The sequence below is a fragment of the Crocuta crocuta genome, unplaced genomic scaffold (genome assembly GCF_008692635.1).
Source record: "Crocuta crocuta isolate KB4526 unplaced genomic scaffold, BGI_CrCroc_1.0 scaffold246, whole genome shotgun sequence".
Classification (NCBI taxonomy): Eukaryota; Metazoa; Chordata; class Mammalia; order Carnivora; family Hyaenidae; genus Crocuta; species Crocuta crocuta.
In genome coordinates this window covers 4,865,909-4,890,571 of record NW_027531902.1, presented here as the reverse complement: position 1 = coordinate 4,890,571, position 24,663 = coordinate 4,865,909, and the positions used below count along the sequence as shown (strand labels likewise).

The following is a 24,663-nucleotide window of genomic DNA, read 5'->3' as shown; positions in this document are numbered from 1 at the left end:
GGATGATTTTGTATAAAGTTTCCCATTTATCCTGAAAGGATTTATATTCATGATTTGACAGTAACAGACTATGTAAATAAATATAATAATTTAAAAATAAATGATATGGTATCCAAATGGGGAAAAACAACACAAAAATATGGGAAAAAAAACCTTGCACTGAAAAGACCCCCAAGCCTGCCTACCAGGTCTGGCGGATACAGAGTCACTGGCTGCTTTGACGGTCTTCAGGGAGAGAGGCTGCGTGCAGGAGATGGACATGCTTGGCCTGCATTGCTGCTGCTGCTGCTGCTGCTGCTTCTTCTGCTGTTGCTGTTTTAGAGCCTATAAGAAGAAAACTGGCTATAAGCAACAAATCAGTTTTTAGTAATAAAAAGTAAATGACTGCTTTTTAGTGGTGAGGAGCACGCTGATCATTCCATTTCTTTGAAAGCTATCAAAGAAAACAAAAACCTAAATTAAACCAATTAAACACAAGGCCTGAATGACACTTTAAGAGTCTGAATATTTTTTTGGCAGTATTACTACTTTAAATAAATGTGAGAATTACTCATGAACATTTTTAGAACTTAAAAATCAGTAAGCCATGGACTTTCCATATTTGCAGCAGAAAATTAGAGGTTTTCAATCATTTCTGGAAACAAAATTCTAAGCCCTCCACCAAAAAGATTCCCATTTGCATCACTTAACGTAATATCTTTAGTTTATATATATTTCAGAGGTGATACATTTAAACAAGAGGTTGTAAATAACTACTTATTCTGTAAGAAGCGGTATTTTGGTCCAATGACCAAATCCTCTGAAATTTATAACAATGCAGTAAGTAGAAGGGAATAAAGGTTAGAAAACACTGGGTTTTTTTTATGATTATTTTATTTCTGAGAGAGAGAAAGACAGAGTGTGAGCAGGGGAGGAGCAGAGAGAGGGAGACACAGAATCCAGAGCAGGCTCCAGGCTCTGAGCTGTCAGCACAGAGCACGATTCAGGGCTTAAACCCATGAACTGTGAGATCATGACCTGAGCCAAAGTCAGAGGCTTAATCGACTGAGCCTCTCATGACCCCTAGAAAAAAACTGGTTTTAAGAATGGTATGGTTCCTCCTTGCTAATTCAGAATTATTTTTATTTCTTTAATGTTTCTAGCTTGTTTCAACTAGTTAGAATGAAAAAAAAGATGGTTAGCGGGGCGCCTGGGTGGCTTAGTTGGTTAAGCGTCCGACTTTCGCTTAGGTCATGATCTCGCGGTTCGTGGGTTCGAGCCCCGCGTCGGGCTCTGTGCTGAGTGCCAGCTCAGAGCCTGGAGCCTGTTTCAGTCTGTGACTCCCTCTCTCTCTGACCCTCCCCTGCTCACGCTCTCTCTCTCTCTCTCCTAGAAATAAATTAAAAAAAAAAACAAACAAAAAAAAAACAAAACAAAAAAAACAACAACAACAAAAAAAAAGATGGTTAGCTTCTCAGATTTTAGTCATGAAAATATGAGGGCAACTTTTTAACTCAAGGTTTAAAAAAAAAGGACACAGAAATTAAGAAAGTAAAGCTACATTTCAAGAAAAGGTTGGAAATCTATGACCTTACTAAATTGCCAGTTTAAGCTTCAACCTTCAAGAGCATCATGTAGGAAAGTGTGGAACAACTGGCCACTTGGTTCCCATTCTCTCGGCACAATATAACAATATAGTCTTCTCCTGTTCCACGTTATGCTCAGCCCTGGCTATGTTATAGAGGCACAGTCCAACAACTGATCTTCACTAAGCTGTTAAAGGAAAACAGTAACTGAGTGAGTCAGGTATCTGGCTTACATTCACCTATGACATTTATAGCAGGCAAGGTAAGAGCACAATGTATTAAAAACATCAGTGCTGGGGCACCTGGGTGGCTCAGTTGGTTAAGCGTCTGACTCTTAGTTTCGGCTCAGGTCATGATCTCATGGTTTCATGTGTTCAAGCCCCATATCAAGCCCCATCAGGCTGGCAGCCCGAAGCCTGCTTTGGATCCTCTCTCCCTCTCTCTCTCTGCCCCTCCCTGACTCATGTTATTTCTCTTTCAAAATAAATAAATAAACTTTAAAAAAAAAAGTCAGTGTTGTCTGATTACTGATTATAGCTTCTTTCTCATTCTCTGCAACCAGAAAAGAAAATGTTTATAGGATTCCTGGGTGGCAGCCATTAAGAGTCTGTTCTGGTCATTCACAAGATCTAGATCATTCTAGGTTAGTGCAAAATTTAACAACCATTTCATCTCATCTATTCCTGTTGTCATCATATATATTCAGATCATAATGGAAACAGAGTAACTTATAGCCTCTCTATTTAAGATCTGTACTCAGTTTTTTCCTCCCTCAGAAGCTTACAAACTGTGTTCCTAATTCTATTTTAAAATTAAAAACAGGGCCACCTGGGTCCAATCTGACTTTGGCTCAGGTAATGCATGATCTTGTGGTTAAAGCCCTGAGTCAGGCTGTGTGCTAACAGCTCAGAGCCCGGAGCCTGCTTCAGATTCTCTGTCTCCCCCTCTCTCTGCCTTCCTTGTCATAAAGAATAACTTATACTGAAGTAATTTTCCCTCACCTATTACTATAAAAAACATACATTGGAGGCAAGCCTTACTTTGTATACCAATATCATTTACATAATTTTCCAGACTGGGATTCTTTAAATACATTTGGCCCCTGGTATAATACAAGAGTAGTAAACATGTCATGGATTATCTAACAAGGTTTAGGAAAATACTTGCCTTTTTCTGTGGAAAGAAACATCTTATCCTTCTTAAAATCTTCCAAAGTTATTTATAAAAATACAAGTGCTACAAGATTATCCAGGCAGACACCAATTAATGTTATCAAATTTCTGAAACTGTTTTAATAAAAGCACTTTTGCTCTAAATACTTTAAGAACTACATAATTTTTTAAATGTTTTATTTATTTCTGAGAGAGAGCGCGACAGCGTGAGAAGGGGAGGGTCAGAGAGAGAGGAAGACACAGAATCTGAAGCAGGCTCCAGACTCTGAGCTGTCAGCACAAAGTCCGATGCGGGGCTCGAACCCACAAACCCTGAGATCATGACCTGAGCTTAAGTCGGATGCTTAACCAACTGAGGCCACCCAGGGACCCCAAGACCTACATAATTTTTAAAATTTCAGTTATATAAGATAATACATGATTACGATCTTTACCATTTAATTCACACATAAAGATAAACTCTCTTGATCATCACTCAGTCTTGTCCCTAATCTTCAGAGAGAACTATAGACATCAACTTATTTTTCCGTACTAAGCTTTTTTTTTTACACTGACATTATGACTATTAAAAACATAATATTGTTTCATAGATATGTGTTAAAATAATCAGTGGTATCATGCTCTATATGTTGTAATACAACTTAATTTTAGTGATTCAACATCACAGTGTAGTGACGCTTCCATGTCTGTATATATATACAATCACACTACCAACATTTAATATTGCATAACTGTCCAGCATAGAGATACACCTTCATACACCATCACATCCAATTACATAAGGAATTCCCTAACTGATATATATAGGCTACTTGCAAGTTTTTGCTATTATAAGCTTTAACACAAATATTTTGTGCATGAGTAATTGGTATGCATATTTGTATTTTTCTAACCTAAGTTCCAAAATGTTCACATGCTTCGTCATGGGATATGTGCTCTTAAAATTTTAACAGAGAGGGGTGCTTGTTGGCTCAGTTGGTTAAGCATCCAACTCTACTGCAGCTCAGGTCATGCAGTGCCTGCTTGGGATCCTCTCTCTCTCTCTCTCTCTCTCTCTCTGTCTCTCTCTGTCCCTCCCTTGCTCATGCTCTTTCTCTTCGTCAAAATAAATAAATATACTTTAAAAATAAAATTTTAATACACATCACAAAATTTCTTTCTACAATAATTTATATTCCACCAGCAAACTACCATTAGCCATTTTTCTACATGCTTGCCAACGCCTGATATTACAATTAAGTTCTTTAGTGTATACCACTCTGAGGACGAAAAGTAGTTGGCTACGGTTCCATTAATTACCAGTGAGTCTGTATTTATAGACCATTTGCATTTAAAAAAAACTGGGGTTGCCTGGTGGCTCAGTCAGTTAAGTGATCGACTTCAGCTCAGGTCATGATCTTGTGGTCCATGAATTTGAGCCCCACATCAGGCTCTGTGCTGACAGCTCAGAGCCTGGAGCCTGCTTCACATTCTGTATCTCACTCTCTCTTTGCACCTTCCCCGCTCGCACTCTGGCTCTTTCTCTCTCAAAAAACATTAAAAAAAATTTTTTTAATTGAAAGCTAGGTCTTTGAAAAGTCTAATAAAATAGATGAATGGCTAAGTAGCCCCCCACCCCCTGGGGAAAAAAGATACATTATAAATGAACAACACTAAGAAACAAAAAGGAGACATAAAAGAATGCTACAAACAATTCTAAACAATTTTAAGATTTTTATCTATACCCAACGTGGGACTAAAATTTACAATCCTGAGGTCAAGAGTTGCATACTCTACTGACTGAGCCAGCCAAATGCCCCATATACAAATACATATTTTTAAAAAAATCAAGCAACGGGAGCTTGGCTAGCTCAGTGGACTGGTTGAACATCTGACTTTTGATTTTGGCTCAGGTCATGATCTCACAGGGATTCTCTCTCTTCCCCTTTCTCCACCCTTCTCCTGCTCAAGCACAAACACCCACACGCGCTCTCTCTTTCTCTCTCTCTCTCAAAATATATAAACTTAAAAAAATAAAATCAAGTGAAATGGACCATTTCCTAAGAAAAATATTTAAAAAACCCTCTTATTCAAAAATTAGTTCAAAAAGCAGGAATCAAACGACACCACAAACAATAGATGAAACTGAAATGCTAAGAAAAGTTTTAAAAGGTGAGATTTACAAAATTTTCAAGGAAAAGATCATTTCTATAGTTGTTTTCCAAAAATCTATAAAAATACAGAGAGCTACCCAACTTATTTTATTATATTAGAACAATCCTGATTCCAAAACTGTACAACAGCAAAATTCTTAAAAAAGAAAATTCTGTAACATATCAAAAATATGTTAACAATACGTAGAGTTTATTCCAGAAAGCTAGGTATATGTTAACATTAGAAAATCTAGCCATGGAATTCTGTGTATTAGATTTAAAGAGAAAAGCTACCTGATCATCTCAATAAATGCTGAAGAAAACAAACCTAAGAAATTCAACATCTATTCATAACTTAAACAAATGGGTGCCTAGGTGGCTCAGTTGAGCGTCTGAGGTCATGATCTCACCTGCGTGGGACTCTGTGCTGACAGCTACAGCTCAGAACCTAGAGCCTGCTTTGGATCCTGTGTCTCCCTCTCTCTCTGTTCTTCCCCACTCAGACCTTGTCTCTCTCTCAAAAATAAACATACAAACAAACAAACAAACATGCACACAAACAAAAACTTCTCAGCAAGTTAGGAACATATGAAGAGCTTTCTTTTTAAAAATGTTTGTTTGTTTATTTATTTATTTATTTATTTGAGAGAGAGAGAGAGCTGGGGAGGGGTAGGAAGAGAGAAGGAAAGGGAGAGAATCCTAAGGAGGCTCTGCATAGTCAGCACAGAGCCCAAAGAGGCATTCAATCTCACAAACTGTGAGATCGTGACCTGAGCCAAAATCAAGAGTCAGAAGCTCAACCAACTGAGCCCCCCAGAGCCCTACAAATGAAGAGCTTTTAAAATGTAATAAGAGGATTACCTACCATAAACCTATTAACACAGAGATATATACATTATTAAATCCAAATTGGGAAACTGTCCTTTCAAGAAATTTTCAATGACTTCCAGAATCATGCATTTTTAATCAAGAAAATAATACTTCTGTTAAACACAGACTAGCATAATTACCTGTTTTAGTGCCTTCTTGCTGTGCTTCTGTGATGGAGAAATGACTTTACCTGCTGGAATGGTAGGTGATGGGCAGCCTGACTGAGGAGAAGATGGCTGTGACAGTCTAGACGATACTAGTTGGGGGAAGGTGACAATAAAAAAGGTGGTTATCAGAGTTGATATCAAGCACCATTCCTTCCCCAATCATATCCTGCTATCTGTATTAAGAACTGTGACCAAACACTTTTCGGAAGGATCTTCTTTTTTGGAGTTCTACTGCAAACAGCCTCCCTTTTGAGTTTATTTCCTCAGAAAGCTCTAGTGAAGGATGACAGGATGGGGAAGGGATGGGTGTTAGTATTCATTACTTTTCATTTCTTGATTTTTCAGTGGATTGATTGAAGCCAGAAGAATATAAACCATGAATCATCAAATTAGATAAAATTTAGAAAGGATTCTAGAGCATGATGTCTAGTATGTATGTCTTAAGGTAAATCTAATGATGACATGAAGGGCCCTGGGCTGACGGAATGGAAAATGAAGGCACTAAGGTCATTTCACCTCAAAAACTCTAGAACACCTAACAACAGAACTCCCCTATGACCCAGCAATAGCACTGCTAGGAATTTACCCAAGGGATACAGAAATGCTGATGCATAGGAGCACATGGACCCCAATGTTCATAGCAGCACTCTCAACAATAGCCAAAACATGGAAAGAGCCTAAGTGTCCATCAACGGACGAATGGATCAAGAAGATGTGGTTTATCTACACCATGGAATACTACATGGCAATGAGAAACAATGAAATCTGGCCTTTTGTAGCAACATGGATGGACCTTGAGGGTGTTATGCTGAGCGAAATAAGTCAGGCAGAGAAGGACAAATATCATATGTTTGCACGTATAGGAGGATTAGGAGGAACTTAACTGAGGAACAAGGGGGAGAAGAAGGGGGGAAATGGTGGGGGAAAGGGAGGGAGGCAAACCATGAGAGACTCTTGAATGCTGACAAAAACTGAGGACTGATGGATGTGGGGGGGAGGGGGGATGGGCATGGAGGAGGGCACTTGTGGGGATGAGCACTGGGTGTTATGTGGAAACCAATTTGACAATAAACTATTTGTAAAAAAAATTTTTTTTAATTAAAAAAAAAAACTCTAGAACACCTTTAATTCTTATATTCCTTCATCCCTTAAATCAATAGTTTCAGACCTACTAGTCAGTGTGAGAGGGTGCTTTAGGATTTCTCTAACAGTAGCAATGTATGTTTGCACAGGGTATAACCCATCTCTACTTCATCACCACTTGTTTTATACCCATCAGAGCTTAGCCAAACCTTAGTCTTATGTGAATGAGGGTTTTCCCTTCAAGAGCCTATATCTCTTATAATAAGTAACAATTCGATTTTTACGTTCTGTAAAGTTCAGCAGTGCATGCAGCTCATGATAAGAGATAAAGAAATTGCTGACTGAAACCCTTTAAGAATAAAAATAATAAAATAATAATTGCTACTGCTAGTGAGGACTCTGGAAAAGCACATGCTTACTAACACCTTCTCCTTTCCATGGCAGCTGGACTATAAAGGCCTGGATAGCAAAATGGCATCCCATGGTATGGCCAAAGAGCTTTAAGATACCATATCAAGTATGGTGGTAGGTAGCTACCTGACACAAAAATGCAGAAGCATGGTTCATTGGAATGCACAAGTTCTGGAAAACAGCATTTTCACAGATTCTTAGATTTCCTAACAAAGGAATACACAGTAGATAACATTTAAAGAGGACAACAGCAGATAATATTAAGAAGATGACTTGTCATACTTGGAACTGGCTTTGCATTCCAACCCTTATGACAAGGTTTATATATCGGAAAGAATTGACATAAAATAAGTGTGATGTTTAGAGAAGTTCATTGTAATATATCAACAAAAATAAAATTGGGTAATTCTTGAGATAATTGAGCAGCAAAAAGAAACCACATCCTCAGTCTACTTATGTTGACCAATTTAAAAAAAATAAGAGCTATCCTGAGATAAAGCCCCATACTGGTTTGCAGTCACTCCCGTTTCCCCTAACCACACCTCTAATCTTAGGCAGTCACTAATCTACTTTCTGTTCCTATGCATTTGTCTATAGTAGACATCTCATATATATGGAATCAAACAATATGTGCTCTTCTGGGACTTTTTTTTTTTTTTAACTTAGCATGGTTTGAAGTTTCATCCATCTTAAAGCATGGATCAATCACTTCCCTTTTATCACCAAATAATAAGCCATTGTATGCATATGCTGCATTTTGCTTATTCATTAGCTGATGAACACCTGGGTCATTTACAGTTTTGACCATCCTGAACGATGATGTGAAGAACACTCATCAGCACAATTTTATGTTGGACAGATGTTTTCAATTCTCCTGGGTTCATATCTTAAGGTGGAGTTAGTTGCTGGGTCTTACAGCAACTCTATGGTTAACTTTCTGAGGAACTGTCAAAATGTTTTCCAAAACAGCTGTATCATTTTCATAATTCCACAGGAATGTAGTAGGGTTGTAATCTTTGTCATCACTTGTTATTGCCTATCTTTTTCATTTGAACCAATGTTTTTAAAGGGACATAAGGAAAATAAAGTTAAACACTAATAATATTTGACTATGCTATAATTTCTCTTCAATGATTTATAGAAATCTAAAAGTATACATTTCCTTACCTACCTCAAATACTGCCTGAAAAATAAACAGAAAACAAACAAAATAATTCCATTAGAGACTATAAAAATTCCACTTTGCAGCCTGAAAAAGAGACAATAAAAGCTATATGTATTACCAGGGCAAACTGTTTGAACTGTTCCCCTCTAAGGCAAGAGCCCTTTCTAACAAAGGAAACCATAAACATATCTCAAAGCCAGCAAAAATAAATCATGAAAACTTTAGGACCTACCAAGTAAGGAGTATCTCCCAGAATTGACTTAATGCCAAGCACTGGTCTTATAATGTCTATGAAATTTTGTCTTCACTTTCAAAAATTAAAGGCTCAGAACTACAAACAACAAACCAGATTTAAACACATGCTGAGAAACTTCCCTCTCGGATTTCCTTTTAGTGGCTACACTGTCTTCACAATTTATTAATAAGAGCAACCAAAAGTAAGTATCTTGTATGTATCTAATAGCCTGTTAGGTTCATGTGAGCAGGATTTCACTAAATTACTCTCTAAGGTGGGTACAAGTCCTCTTTCTTTTCCCACCAAAACTCCTCCAATTCTACCCTCACAGATAACTAAGTATGTTTGGGTTGGCATCCTTGCTGACCTCATTCTACAAAAATAAAAAATACGAAAAGATTTTTAAGGACATATATTTATACATAAATTTTAAATATAATATTCTTCTGTATATTATGATATCTAAATTTTATATACCAGGAAATTTAGTTTGCCAAAGGACTCAGACCGTAAGGGGCATAGCTAAGATCCAAACTCAGTATATTTTCACTTTTTCAATTTTTACTTTGAGAAAAGTAGAAAGTATGGATGTGCACAAGCCAGGGAGGGGCAGAAAGAAAGGGAGAGAAAGAATCCCAAGTAGCCTATGAGCTGTCAGTGCAGAGCCCAATGCGGAGCTTGAACCCACAAACTGTGAGACCATGACCTGCATGACTTGAGCTGAAACCAAGAATCAGATGCTTAACCAACTAAGCCACCCAGGTGCCCTTCAAGCTCAGTATTATTTTTAGAATGAGTGGGTATTTATTATGAGCTGAATGGTGGCCATCAAAAAGCTATGTCCTAATCCCTGGAATCTGTGAATGTTACATTAATTGGAAAAAGAGTCTTGGCAAATGGAATTAAGTTCAGGATCTTGAGAGGAGATCATCCTGGATTATCTCAGTGCCCTAAATCCAATGACACAGAGGACACAGAAAAGGCGGCGATGAGAACACAGGCAGAGATTGGAGTGATATGGCCACATGGGAAGTCAGTAAGCAACCACTAGAAGGTAAAAAATACCCAAGAGCCTCTGTAAGGAGTGTGGCCCTCTGACACCTGAGGTCAGACTTCCATTCTCCAGAACTGTGAGAAAATAAATTTCTGTTGTTTCAAAGCACCTAGTTTGTGGTAATTTGTTATAGCAAGCTCAGAAAACTAACAGTATGTAAACTGATTTTAAAGTGTCATTATCGGGGCGCCTGGGTGGCTTAGTCGGTTAAGCGTCCGACTTTCACTTAGGTCATGATCTCACGGTTCGTGGGTTCGAGCCCCGCGTCGGGATCTGTGCTGACTGCCAGCTCAGAGCCTGGAGGCTGTTTCAGAGTCTGTGACTCCCTCTCTCTCTGACCCTCCCCTGATCGCGCTGTCTCTCTCACTCTCTCTGCTAGAAATAAATAAAAATTTAAAAAAAAAAAAATTAAAAAAAAAAGTGTGTTGCTTTTTTTTTTTTTTTAAGTTTTTTTTATTTATTTAAGTAATCTCTACATCCCACTGGGCTCAAACTCATCACCCCAAGGATCAAGAGTTGCATGCCCCTCCAACTGAGCCAGTCAGGTGCCCCTCTATTACTGATTCCTAGTTTAAGTCCATTGTGGTCTGAGAGCAGACATTATTATATCATTCCCATTCCTTTAAATTTGCTAAGGTGTGTTTTATGGATCACAAGAAACTATCTTCATGTCAGTCAGAGAGGCAATTTTCTTAAGGATGTACTAGATGATATTAAAATTGAAAAACTGTATTCATCAAAAGAAACTTTTCAGAGAGTAAAAGACTGGCCACAAAGGAGAAGTTACTTACAAGATACATATTCAATTAGGGAATATATGCATAACTAAGGAAAAGATGACCTATGAAAAATTGAAAACACTGGAAAAGGCACTGCATAAAAAAGGATATCCAAATGATTAATAATGAAAAGGAGTCCAATTCTGTTGGCCATCATGAAAATAGAACTTAAAACCATAGGGACACTATTACACAGTAACAACGTCTAAAATTTAAGACTGACAATTAGTGAGCATGTGAAATATTAGCTGAACTCTCATTCATTACTGGTAGGGCCATAAATTGGTACAAGCACCTTGGAAAACTGTCTGGCAGTACACACTACACTTAATTCTGCTCCCAAGTACATACCCAAAAGAAATGAGGAGGAAAAAAAAAAAAGACATATACAAAAGCATTCACAATAAAGTTAATAAAATAGGCAGAAACTAGAAATGACCTAATGTTCATCAATGGTAGAAAAGATAAATATATTGAGGTACTAGGAAATATTTATAAAATAGAATACTCTTCAGTTTTAAGAATCTGATGCATAGGAGGAGTCGGTTAAGCATCTGACTCAATTTCAGCTCAGGTCATGATCTCACAGTTCATGAGATCCAGCTCCATGCTGGGCTCTGCGCTGACAGCAAGGAGCCTGCTTGGGATTCTCTCTCTCCCTCTCTCTTTGACCCTACTCCCCTCCAAAATAAACAAACAATGAAAGAGGAAAAAAAATTTAATAAAAATACTTAAAAATTTTTAAAAGGAAGTTGTTGAATATCCACAAGAATTTGGATGAAATCTTATGAGAGCACAGCGAGGGCTACTGCGGTGATGGCAATGTTTTGTTCTTTGATCTGAATGCTGGTTCATGGTGCTGTTCCATTTATGAAAATTCAACAAGCTGTATACTTATGATACATGTACTTCTTTGAATATATAATCAAAAATTTTAAAAGAGGCAAAACTAATATATACTGACACAAGCCTGGGCAGAAGCTACTTTCTGCGCAGTGGCTAGAGATGGCGAAGTGCCTCTGCAGTGCTAGTGAGGGATCATTACAGTTAACTATTTACTTTTGGAGGTGCAGTTATTTTCCACTCTAGATTCAATATAAGGGCAGGGGAACAAGATCATTTTATATTTTTCCTTCTTCCTTGTTAAAGAAAAATAGCATTCCCAACAGTTTCTGAGGTTGACAAATCATCTAAACCACTGCTGTTTAAATGTGGTCCAGCTAAACCACTGCCATTCAAATACAGTGCAAAGACTGGTCTGCTACAAGAGAAATAACAAAAGTGAGAATGCGCATTTAGATACTGTCATAGAAATCTGACACTGCTGGGCCATTTTTATTGTATTTTATGTAAGTATCAGTGCACAAAGGATAGAGGAGGGGGGGAAAGAGTGGTCCTTTATGATGAAAAGCTTGAGAATGAACCAGCTAGCTAGGGAAGGGAGGAGGCAAGCCAGGGGGTGTGCAGGAAGGGCTTGGGAATCCCACATAATTACAAAATATGGAACCAAGATTTCCTAGGGCTGCATCCTAAAAGATAAAGATATTAAGAATAGGACACTGTTTGGAAAATACACAAGGCTGCATTTTAACTTCATCAAGCCCCTGTTTATAACCTTTTTTAAAAAATGAATTACATTTATTTCTTGGTAGATAGTATGTGTGCTTGCACATAAGATTTTTCAGTGCACAAATTCATATGCAAGACACATTATATTTCTTTAGTTCTCAAACCAGTATCAAGTAGTTGGAAATGAAACCTCTGTTATGGTTTTTTGCTTTCTCTCCATTCCAACATTTTCTGGGTTTCATAGGTCCCCACTGGTTAAATGCTGGAACACCAGCATGTTGGCCCACAGGTCCCACAAGGCCTGAGACATTGTTTATAATCCTATCTTATAAAGTGGTACTTAGAGAAAAATAATCCCTCACACAACTGTACTCCCAGTTATACTTTTAACTTCAAATAAAACCAACTAATGTCACCAATTAATTTCATCCTGCATTAAGGAAATCTACTACTCAAAACAAATGATTTTCAACAGTAAAATGGAAATAAATTCTTTTAACCTATATGTTAGTGAACAGAAATGAATTAAACTAACGTAAATGTAAAGTCCGTTTTTAGGAAACGGGTTTGAGCAATGGAATGTAGAGCGAGGCAACCTCTTGGCTGAATAAGGACATCAGGCCGCCCCATCTCCAAATATCCATAGGTAGTAACTGACCAGTGGGAGCTTACAACTAGGCACAAGTTACCAAAAAAGGGAAAATTCCTTACGTTCCCCCATATGTCCTCACCTTCCCCCATTAAAAACGCCACCCTCACCCCCACTGCCTCAAGGCAGACAGCCTGCCTGCTGCTCCCTTGTTATGTATTCAGTAAACTCCTATCTCCTCGGTTCTGCTTCAGATGAATTCTTTCACTGCCTACTGCCCCACATTTGGGGGCCCCCATCCAATAGGAAGAGACATCACAATAAACACTACTAAGGAGAAAAACAAGTCAAAGCTAATATATTTAACTAGCTGGAATTTAAATAAAAACTTGAAACAAAAAATTAATAAAACAGAAAAAATAAGTGGAACCTGGGTGCTTCAGTTGGTTAAGAGTCTAACTCTTGATTTCAGATCAGGTCATGATCTCTTGGTTCGTGGGTCTGAGCCCCACACTGAGCTCTGGCACTGTTAGCGAGGAGCCTGCTTGGGATTCTCTGTCCCCTCTTCCTTGCTCACACTCATATGCATGGGCGTACACACACGTGTGCACTGTCTCTCAAAAATAAACTTTATTAAAAAAAAAAAGAAATAAAAAATTTTTAAAAAGCTAGTATATTAACTCAGATCTTAAAATGTACAAGAGGATGAGACCAACAGCAAATGGTCTATAAACAAAAGTTTTGTTCCTCTTGATATATGGCTATGAACATTTGAAAGAGTCAGCAGGGTTGCTATTCTCTGGTCCAGAATACCATACTTCTTAACTCTCCTAAGAATTAAGACCTCTTTATGGGGGTGGCTGGGTCCCTCAGTCAGTCAAGTGTCGGACTTTGGCTCAGGTCATGATCTTGTGGTTCGTGGGTTGGAACACTGCATCAGGCTCTCTCTTGTCAAAACGGAACACTCTTCTGATCCTCTGTCCCCTTCTCTCTCTGCCCTTCCCCTACTTGTACTCTCTCTCAAAAATAAGTAAACATTAAAAAAAACATTATTTTATGCATACCAATACCCTATAAATAACGGAACCATCAGTGCTATAAATAGCACTAAATATTAAGTCCAATCCCTACTTCTTTCCCATTCTTTCTTTACACAAATCCCCTCTTCCAACTCAAACTTTGCTCATCATATGGCTTCCTGAAAACACTACATATGCTGCTACCTTCTTGCCTTTATATGTTTTCTTTCCATAATACATCCTGTCTGCCTCCGAAGTTATACTTCCAGTGGAAGGAAGTATATTAAAATATTCTAGGGGTGCCTGGGCGACTCAGTCAGTTAAGCATCCGACTCTTGGTTTCGGCTTAAGTCATGATCTCATGCTTCGGTTCATAAGTCTGAGTTCCTGGTTGGGCTCTGCACTTACAGCTGCAGACCTTGCTTGGGATTCTCTCCCTCTCTCTGCCCCTCTCCTGCTCACTATCTATCTCTCTCAAAATAAAAAAAATTTAAAAAAATTTAAAAAATTTAAAAAATTTAAAAAAATATTCTATAGCTCACACAATACTTATTAACCGAGGTAAAGTTAACTACTCCCTTCTCTAATGCTGTCATAACATGACACAGATAAACACATGTTATTTATTAAACTTGTTTGCTAATTGTCTGCTTCTTTTTCTATCCCTCTAAATATAGATGGGGCCCACTATATTTGAGTAAGTATGGGAAATATATATTGAATAAGATGGGAAACCTTATTCAAACTGGTTTCCCAAATACCTGGCAAACAGTATATATGTACTGGAGAATAAATGAGTATGGCAAGCAGTTTAAATAGAGATAATACTTTGATTTTGTAAATAAACTAATCGCCTAAACAATACTTCCCAAGGTTATACCCCGACCTATTGGTACTCCAATGTGGACTGCTCAACAGCTTAAAGGCACTCTTATTTAGAGAACATACTCAGTATCCGATCAGAAACAAAATTGTTTGCTTTCATATAAATACAAAGATATAATATTAATAAATTCTGATAAAAAGATCAGCAGTTATTTGATTTTTAAAACCCAGCAACCTAGTAATGAGTTTTTAAGCTTAAGATTATTTTCAGATAAATATTTAAAATAAATTTTAGAACTTGAGGCTATGTAAAACCCTGTTTTATATAGTCACATAGTTTGCAGTTGCTGGAGAATTGGTACTACCCATTGTGTATGTGTTCAGAAGGTACTACTTTTCAGATATATTACATCATTGAGAATTTTCCATTTCAATGGATGATCATTATAATGAACAAGATCAAAAGGATACAGACTATCCACACTAGATGCCTTTGAATTAAAGGCCTTAGTAAATAATCCCTATTTTCTTTTTTCCTCTAGACATTCAATGGGCCCCTGCGAAGTATTAGAAATACTATCAGAGGGGTGTCTGGGTGGCTCAGTCAGTTAAGCATCTGACTTTGGCTCAGGTCATGATCGTATGGTTTATGGGTTCAAGCCTGCGTTGGGCTCTGCACTGACAGCTCAGAGCCTGGAACCTGCTTGGATTCTGTGTCCCCGCCTCCCTCTGCCCCTCCCCCACTCACACTTTATCTTTCTCTCTCAAAATTAAATAAATGTTAAAAAAAATCTTTCTTAAAGAAATACTATCAGAAATAGTGAAGCCATAACATTACAACTGAAGCTTAGCTTACTATAGTTAAAGGATTAATAGCTGAAAGACTGATAACTGAAGTATCCAAAACTGTTTTAATCTTCATAAACAGTAACCCTTCTCTTAAGGGAGAATTTTTTTTTCACAATAGTTTTTTTGAGGAATTTCATTTCTAGAAGTTAACAGACTTAACTTGTACCTTCTTCCTACACCAAGTACAGTCTCCTTCAAACTGGCAGGGTGTGGCTACTGATTACTATTTGAACCATCCCCTAATCAGAGATGGAGAGGCCATACCCGAACACCTTTCCTTGCTTCTGGGTACCCCACCTATCCAAGTCCTAACAGTGGAGTCATCCTTAATATATGCGAGAGCTAAAACCTCTGACTCAGCTGCCAACCACACAAGAGAACATCTCTCTCAAAGATCTCTCTCCACATAAGTTAACTTTGCCCAAAGGAGTTTTTCTCCACAGTATGCTTTTTAAAGGAGACATTTCTATACATAATCATCCTCATTTAGTAAACTTACATATATAAATGATGTTACAGGGCAGGCAAGTCTTTGGTATTTTAAATACCTCCAAACATAGTATTTATCAAATTTCTGATTTAAAAGTAGTTCTGAATACGCAATGAGATGAACATTAGGCCACGCCCCTAGAAAGAATCTGTAATTCCTTGTAAGTAAAAAGGTATATTTTACGTAATTAATTTTTCATTTAAGACATTTTAAATGCAGGCCAAATGTTAACAAAACTTTTCTCTATCAGAAGATAAAAATAATACTTCTATATTTGCTTCATGCTGTAATATTTATATTTTATTTTGGGGAAAAGGCAGAGACTTTGCTTAGCTATGATCCTACAAAAAAAGCAACAAAAAAAGTTGACTTTAATCATTTTTTTCTGGATTTATTCCACCTTACCTTGGCGTGGAATTCCACAAAGCTCTTCTCTGAACATTGTTTCCTGTCTGACAGTTAGGAACCAAAACTATAAACTTCTAAGTTCTTCCACTTTACATGGAAATCAATAAGCTAGTGTTAATATTGGACTGAATTTCAAAGCTCTGTTCTCTGTCCCTATTTGGCTGAAAGGTATACTATTATCAAGAAAGGTTCTATCGATCTTCAACTAGAAGTATCAGTTTTGCTGTCAGAGCTCTTTATTTTTGTACATAAAAGGAAGTGGGTTTTGATACTATCTCAGTGTTCTTCCTGTCTTACAATGCATTTGAAATAAAGTGATGTCAGATTGAGAGTAAAAGCCCTAAATAAGAAAACGGAATAGGCACAATTACTTTGCTTTACCTTTATTAATAACCGTAACTGATTTAGAAGTGCTGTGCGGCACACTGCTACTAGCACTCTAACTACAAGTTGTCCACGTGCATTTGCACTGAACTACCAAAAACATGACCACCTTATATAGTATATAGCTAAAACTGTACCTAACTATGCCATATGCCATATGTATGACCCACAAATGAGAGAAGCACATTCTATGAGAAACAAAATCATTCTTCATCACTGGTAGCTGAGTGATGAGTAAACATGAATTCCACATGACATCACGTGCCCCTCTAATCTTTAGCTTCCAAACACCAACTAGCCCATTCTACTCTTAGTTTACTAGACTACCTATAATGAGAAAAGAGCTCTATAAAACATCTCATCTTAATCTATACTGAGGATAAATATTCAATAACGTGACAATTTCTAGAAAATTTATGAATACAAAGGGAGTTCAATAACAATTTATCAAGATCACATTTCTGAATTTGCTACTACTTTCCTATTAAATGTCTTCTATTATGCCTAGTACAAGGTTATGCTATTTTAAATCTATTAACCTATTAACAACGGAATTATATTGCTATTTCTTAGACCTTCCTTTATCACGATACATTCATCTTAATTTCTTAGGAGATGGGCTTTACCAAACATGGAACAGCCACTACTCACAACAGCTACTGCGGCATATGTGACTATTGAAAACTAGAGACCTCCAAGATGATTTTGTTCCCAAATTCACTAGTCTGGCCTACTCTGCTATTGATTTCCCTGTTTCCAGGCACATCTAGAAATTATGAATCTTGCTAACTGCTTCTCTGGCTTAATGACTTGGCTTGGTTCCTAATCTTAGAATTTCCAAAGTTTTTTGTTTTTATTTTTTAAAGTTTTAACTGGGGACAAACAAGAGATATAGACTCCTTAACACTTTGGGCTCCACCCTTCCAAAGAAAGATCCTTAGTGGGATCTAAGGAATGTAAGGCCTCTGACCACACCCCCTTTCACTATTGACAGGGTTTATTTTAAAATATATATATATCAATAACAATAAGCACAGGTTACTAGCTTTATCTTGACTTTATTCCATTTGTTCTAATATCTGAGATCTAGGTTGCTCTCTTAAGTGGTTCTGATCTTAAATGTGCCCAAACTGCATGTGTAGTAGCTTTTCCAGAGGACGTGAATGATGCCACTCTATCTCAGTTCCCTCCAGAAGAAGCACATGCATGAATGCAGGGATGGTAATGAATCAGACTGTTTTTCTGATACAGTTCCATGTCAATGGTTCCAAAGCACCTAAAATTGGTTACTGAATCAAGTATTCCCATCAATATAACTCTAGCTCCTAGATCCAAAGAGAGCTCACCTATAACACAATTCTAAGAGGATACCCAAGCTAGGGAAACTTTTGGACGTCTATTTTGTTCTGGAATATCACTCTGTAAAGGTGCAAACAATTTTCCCTCTTTAAGAAGACTCTGACAAGAAGATAATCAGCAAGAACAGGTAATAAAATGCATCCTTAAGTGGAAAATCCATCTCAGAGAAGCTGTAGCAACAAAGACATTATTCCCTAAAAAAAGTTTTTTTGGGTAAGCTATGAAGCAGACACCAAGCAGGGGAGAGCAAAGACTATCAGACTAAATTTAGTCTTTGCTAGCAGAAATGAAAAGCATTCTTTTCCTAGTAAGCATATAGCTGTTGGAGCAATAAATGCTCAAATTTTAGAAGAGACGATTAAAGAGGCAAATAAGAACGTTCTTTAAAAAAAAAAAGACTATGGATGACCAAGAACTGAAAATGAACCCAGGTAAAACCTAGAGCTATGTTGTTCAACTGATAGCCACTAGCCACACGCGGCTATTTAAGTTAAAAAAAGAATAAAAAATTCATTTCCCGAACTGCCATATTTGAAGTACTCCACAGATACATGAGATACATGTAGCTACCGGTGTTGGGTTGGACCTCATCGACACAGAACATTTCCGTCACTGCAAGAAATTCTATCGGATGGTACCCATCTAAAGGAGAAGGGAAAGAGATGTACTGTCTTGGGGTGTGAAAAAAAAGGAGCTAACAAGGGCATTTGTCCTAGAGCATTCAGCACTTTACTGAGAGATCAGGTGGATTTACCTTTCCTTTTCCACCTGCTCTTTTTTCCCTCCTTGTTGCTGCCACCATCACTGCTGCTGCTGCTGTTCTCAGAACTCTGGGAATCTGACTGACCATCACTGCTTTCTTCTGAACCTTCTGATAGCTCTTTCACCCCATCCGGCACATCTTTCTGAAAATGTAGGCATCCAATTAGGATTAATCATTACCATTTCAGCAAATAAGAATTAAATTTCTGATATGCATTGTTTGCAACTTAACTGTGCTGATTAATTTTTAGTATTATAGGATTCAGTAGCAGAACCAGCAATATTTTCTCAATTCCTGTCATCTCTCTTCTTTGGGTCAATTTAGCTAATGTTTCCATCTACATCCAAAGATAAAAATTATACATGACAGTCATATGCAAGCACAACACATAGGCTCAAATATACAAAAACTGGGCACATATAAGTCCAAGTAATGAGGAAATGTTCAGAATAAAATAAATTATATAATAAAAATTTTATAAAGGGTAGATATATTCATCATCCACATATATATACACATTATTTGAAAGTATGTACCATTATGTCTTATGACTTCAGTTGAGTCTGGTTAGGAACAAATACTATATATCTATTTTTTTAATTTTTAAGTAATCTCTTAACATGGGGCTTGAACTTACAAAGCCACGATCAAGAATCACATGTTCTACCAGCATGCACTGCCAACTGAGCCAGCCAGGCACCGCAAAAGGAATGATTTTTTAAAAAACTCAAACGAATCTTTGGTTTCTATGTTGGATAGTGAGACTGCTAATCAGAAGGGATAAGCTGTGTCAGCACAGTATATGAGAGATGTAACAGTACAGTTGCAAGATTAAGAACTAGGAAATAAAAACTTTCTGGGTTTGAATCCTGGCTTTATCTTCTAATTATGCAGCTTTGGTCAAAGTCTTAACCTCATATGCCTCAGTTTACCTGTCTATAACATGAGAATAGTACCTACCTTAAGATTATTCTGAAATTAAGGGAGTTAAATATAAAGTACTTAAAATAGTACCTGGCATATAACAAGAACTTAGTAAGTATTAACTACTATATATGTATATAGTATATAAAAATATACACATACAAATAAACATTAATTAACATTATTTCTAAGGTATGAAACTATGGATGGTTCTTTTATCCTCTCAATATATTTTTTATTTTCCCATGTAATTCATTTTTATAATCATATAAAAAATAATTCTGACATATAAGAAAAAACCCTCCTACCTACAACTGGCACTCAGGATATTATAGCCAAGACAATAACCTCTGATCTAGTAAGGAACTGATACTTCCCACTTATGTTTATATCCTACTGCCATTTCTCTCTAAGTCATTTCTTATGTTATATATTTTCTTATACTACACACCCCATAATTTTGTACTCTTTCCTTCAAAATGCAGAACAACTTTTACAGTTAGTTTCTAGCCAGACCTCCTGACCTGTACATTCAACAAGTATTTTAAGTACAAACATAATACTTCTTAAACTTAAACGTGTGACCCTTTCAGGATCAACTGGTCAACTGTGTATGCCCCAAATCTCAGAATCATTTCACCTCATCATTACTGACTCCATATAGTATACATTGTATTTCTATAATGTCCCTTGCCTCTATCTCTTATACCACTCTCATAGTTCAAGCCAATTGCCTCTCGCAAACAGTGCCTGCCTTACCCTTAAATCTATCCTACTTGAATTATCCTAACACAGATATGATCATGCTATTTTCCTGAAAAACTTCTGCCATCTCCTCAGCTATCTCTCTCTTTTTCCCTGTCAAACTGCTAAGTCAGGTCTTCAAAAGCCTCTAAAGTTCAATCTTTACCTAATGTTAACCCCACCCCCACTCCTTACCACACTAGCCCACACACAGATTACAGTAACCACTCCAATTTACTCTATTTTCAAATCCATTCTGAATCCTTCTATCTGTGCCTTTGCTTAACCTATTTCCTTATCCTGGGGAGGCCCCTCCTCCCATTACTTATCTGCCAAATTCAACTCAAATTTTACAAGTTAAAACAAAACTTTCTAGATCCTTTTATTCAAAATTAATCTTTATTTCTCTACATGATCATGATGCCTTATAGTACAGTACTTTATATCACAGTACATTTTGTCAGTATGTAATTACTTTAATAACTATGTGAGAGTCAAGAGATCAGCACCCAGTTTCTCCTTTATAATCTCCACAGTGCTCAGCATAGAGTAGGCATTTAATTAATGTTATTAAGAATATGGAAGGTCTAGAACTAAAACTTAAAAAAACACAAAAAGCTCCCCGTGGGAGTAGAGCCCCTAATCACAGGAAGTTTAACAAAGTGTATAAAAAAGGAGGTTTTATAGGTAAATTAGAACACTCTAATGTTAGTGGACTACACAAAACCACTGAGCATAGTGATGACTACAGCTCAAAGCTAAAAAGAGGGGACAGCATCCCACATACACATGGATAACAGTCAGTGCGTGCAAAGCACTAATTCTCCTTCTGCTGACAATTTCCTTTGGCACACAACCCCTTTCCTGAATTCATCTGGCAGAGGGCTTACCCTCAGCCCGGAGTCCACTTCAAATCCTCTGTCCTCCTCTCTCTATCCCTCCCTTGCTCACACTTTCCCAAAAATAAGTAAACACTAAAAAAAAAAAAAAAGTGATCATGAACTTATGTACAGCCAAACAGAAGCCTCAATGTGTTCATTATTCAAGTATGACATGAGCCAAACCAAACCAATTAAGTCAAATCAGAACTAACAGGAGGGCTCCCACTTCAGACCCAAGGCTCTTTTCTCTCCAGATTTACAGCCTGCAGATTTGCAAATGGGTGGACAGAGAAGTCATGTATAATAGGAGAGAGCCTGCCTGAGAATGAAGCCACAAGGACAGAGACAATCCCTGATGACATCATTTGAGCGCCTGGATCCAGGCTGAGTGTCCTTAGAATTTACAGTTCTATAATAAACTCTCTGTTTTAATCAAACTCACTTGAATTGGTTTTCCTGTTTGTCACTGAAGAGACCTCAGTGTCAGAATTAGAAATCAGCCAAGACTATTATGGTAAAAAGAACAAAGACTCAGTCAGGAATTCAGTGAGATCTGGGTCCATATTCCAGTTCTTATACTACCTGGTCAACACTAAGTAAGAACTTTGGCTTTCTCTACTACAGAAAAAAAAGAACTGCAGCTCTGACTTGTAATGGAGAATAAAATCACAAAGCAATAGAAAGCATCAAGACTGTACATTCCAAGGGAACACTCATTATTCAAATGTTGTGAGGCCCTTTATAAAGTCACTGGAAGTCATTTTCAGTTCATCCTTTCAAGATAGCATTATAATAAACAATAAAAAATAAAATTACTTCTCTGGTCTACCTACGGATGGCTACAGATTAGTAAAACAACTGTGCAGGATACAGAGTTGAACGTTATTACCTCTTCCTGAAATCAAGCTCTTCAAGAACAGAATTCTGTCTCTGTGATGCAAGTATCATTTAGATGTAGTCACTTCCTATTTTTACTTTTTAAATGATGCCTTAACAAAAATATTTACCTTCAAAGTATATACGCCCATTCTACCTGGAACCTTATAGAAGATGCCCTCTTCACCTCGGGAGTTTGTGTGCAACATTGCATTCAGGCATGCAAGAGGGGAAGTCCCACTGCAAAGGAAAAAAAAAAAAAAGAACAAGAGGAACACAATGATTAGTTTCGGTCTCTGTGTATCTACATAAAACTGACTTATGATAAAACTAACTGATCAACATCAATTCATATAAACGCATTTTATAAACTATAAAAAGTCTATCAACCTACAGAAAGAATGCCCTGGAGAAACAGAAAATTCATCCCCATGTATCTAAAGAAAAACTGATTCTTTATTTTTCTTAATCCTGATCCAGTATCAAACATCAAGAAAACATGTATCTCACAGGGGTATTACAAATATATTTTGTAAATACTGTAATTCACTTACAAATTTTGTCAACTTACACCTCAATAAAGCTGAAATAAAATGAAATTTTAAAAAGATGGGCGCCTGGATGGCTCAGTTGGTTAAAGTCTGACTTTGGCTCAGGTCATGATCTTATGGTTCTTGAGTTCAAGCCCCACATGGGGCTCTGTATTGACAGTGAAGCGCCTGGAGCCTGCTTCAGAGTCTGTGTCTCTCCCTCTCTCTGTTCCTCCCCCACTCACGCTGTCTCTCTCTCTCTCTCTCTCTCTCTCAAAAATAAACATTAAAAAGTTTATAGAAAGAAAAAAAAAAAGATTCTCCTTCATCTAGCAGAAGCTTTCACAAGCTTTACATCTCCAGAAGTAAAACAAGGCAGGGGAAAACACAAATACAGATTCCAATAAACAATATTAATCTCCTTAATATATATAAATCTCCATGCACACTGATGAAAGACTGAATCTGAGGTATGAAAGAACACATTTCTATGGTCTCTTATATTTATATTTTTTACTGATAGAACTGACATATATTATTCATATTACATTAGTTTCAAGTGTACAACATAGTGATGCCATATATATATATGCCATACATATACATATATCATGCAATGGTCTTGTACTTAGATCTATTACGAGATCACGTAAAGAGGTAAAGTAGGCTTTAGAATATTCTTTTAATTTTTTAATGTTTTTTATTTATTTCTGAGAGAGAGAGACAGCGTGAGCAGGGGAGGGTCAGAGAGAGAGGGAGACACAGAATCCAAAACAGGCTCCAGGGTCTGAGCTAGCTGTCAGCACAGAGCACAATGCGGGGCTCAAACCCCCGAACCGTGAGATCATGACCTGAGCCGAAGTCGGACGCTTAACCAACTAAGCCAAGCCAAGCTTAACCAACCAAGCCCCAAGAATATATACCTTCTATGTAGCACATTGGTTAACTGTTTACTAATTTCAATATAAACTTACCAAACCTCTAGAATTTTAGGTATATAATAGATTAGCCGTAAAAAATATAATACTTTCCGTTATCACATTTCATTTCTTTTTGTACTTATCTAACATAATAGCAATATAATAGAAAATGTGTGGCATCCTTACTTAAAAAAATTTTTTTTCTCCTAATATCTGACTTTATTTGTACATTTCCAGCCATTCTCCCTCTTAATTCTCTGCTGATACCACTCAAAACCCCAAATAAGAAGAGGCTGCTAGGTATCTTGGGTACACCTAATGAGCTGTCTGTGGGGGGAGCAGGACCATGGGCCCACTGTCTTCTGGTAGTTGTGAAAGTGTTCAGGGTCAAAAACTGGAAAGAAGATGGAGGGCAACCAAGAAAATTAAAAAAAATTTTTTTTTCCTGAAGAAAGTGTTGAGACTCTGCAGGTTGATTTTCATAGTTATGTTTATATAATTTGGAATTTCCATCTTAACAACACATATACTGTAGGGAACCTGGGTGGCTCAGTTAACTAAATATACAACTCTTGATCTCGGAATACAAGTCCCACATTGGAGCCTACTTAAAACACACACACACACACACACACACACACACACACACACACACACACACACTGCGATTCAGTCCGAATCCCAAAGTTTATATATATAAGAAATTTCTGGGCAGGGCACCTGGGTGGCTTAGTCGGTTAAGAGTCCAACTATTGATTTTGGCTAAGGTCATGATCTCACAGTTTGTGGGTTTAAGCTCCAAGTCGGGCTCTGCACTGACAGCCTCTGGAACCTGCTTAGGATTCTCTCTCCTTTTCTTTCTAACCCTCCCCTACTCGTGCTCACGCTCTCTCTCTCACT

General features: G+C 37.3%; 1 protein-coding gene across 2 annotated transcripts in view; it reads right to left on the bottom strand.

Annotated features, from left to right (window-relative positions):
* The window catches only part of ASXL2 (ASXL transcriptional regulator 2), a 55,892-nt gene extending 33,346 nt beyond the window's left edge, over positions 1-22,546 (bottom strand). The window contains exons 1-4 of one of the 2 annotated variants that reach the window (XM_077774229.1): positions 22,445-22,546; positions 18,880-19,030; positions 5,880-5,995; positions 186-324 (exon numbers count right to left, since the gene is read on the bottom strand). In XM_077774229.1, coding sequence (XP_077630355.1) covers positions 186-324; positions 5,880-5,995; positions 18,880-19,030; positions 22,445-22,522 — 484 coding nt within the window. In that variant the 5' untranslated portion in view covers positions 22,523-22,546. Of the gene's footprint in view, positions 1-185; positions 325-5,879; positions 5,996-6,229; positions 6,274-18,879; positions 19,031-22,444 lie in introns of those variants that run through there. The other variant, XM_077774230.1, reaches the window with a different exon arrangement.
* Positions 22,547-24,663: the final 2,117 nt, after the last annotated feature.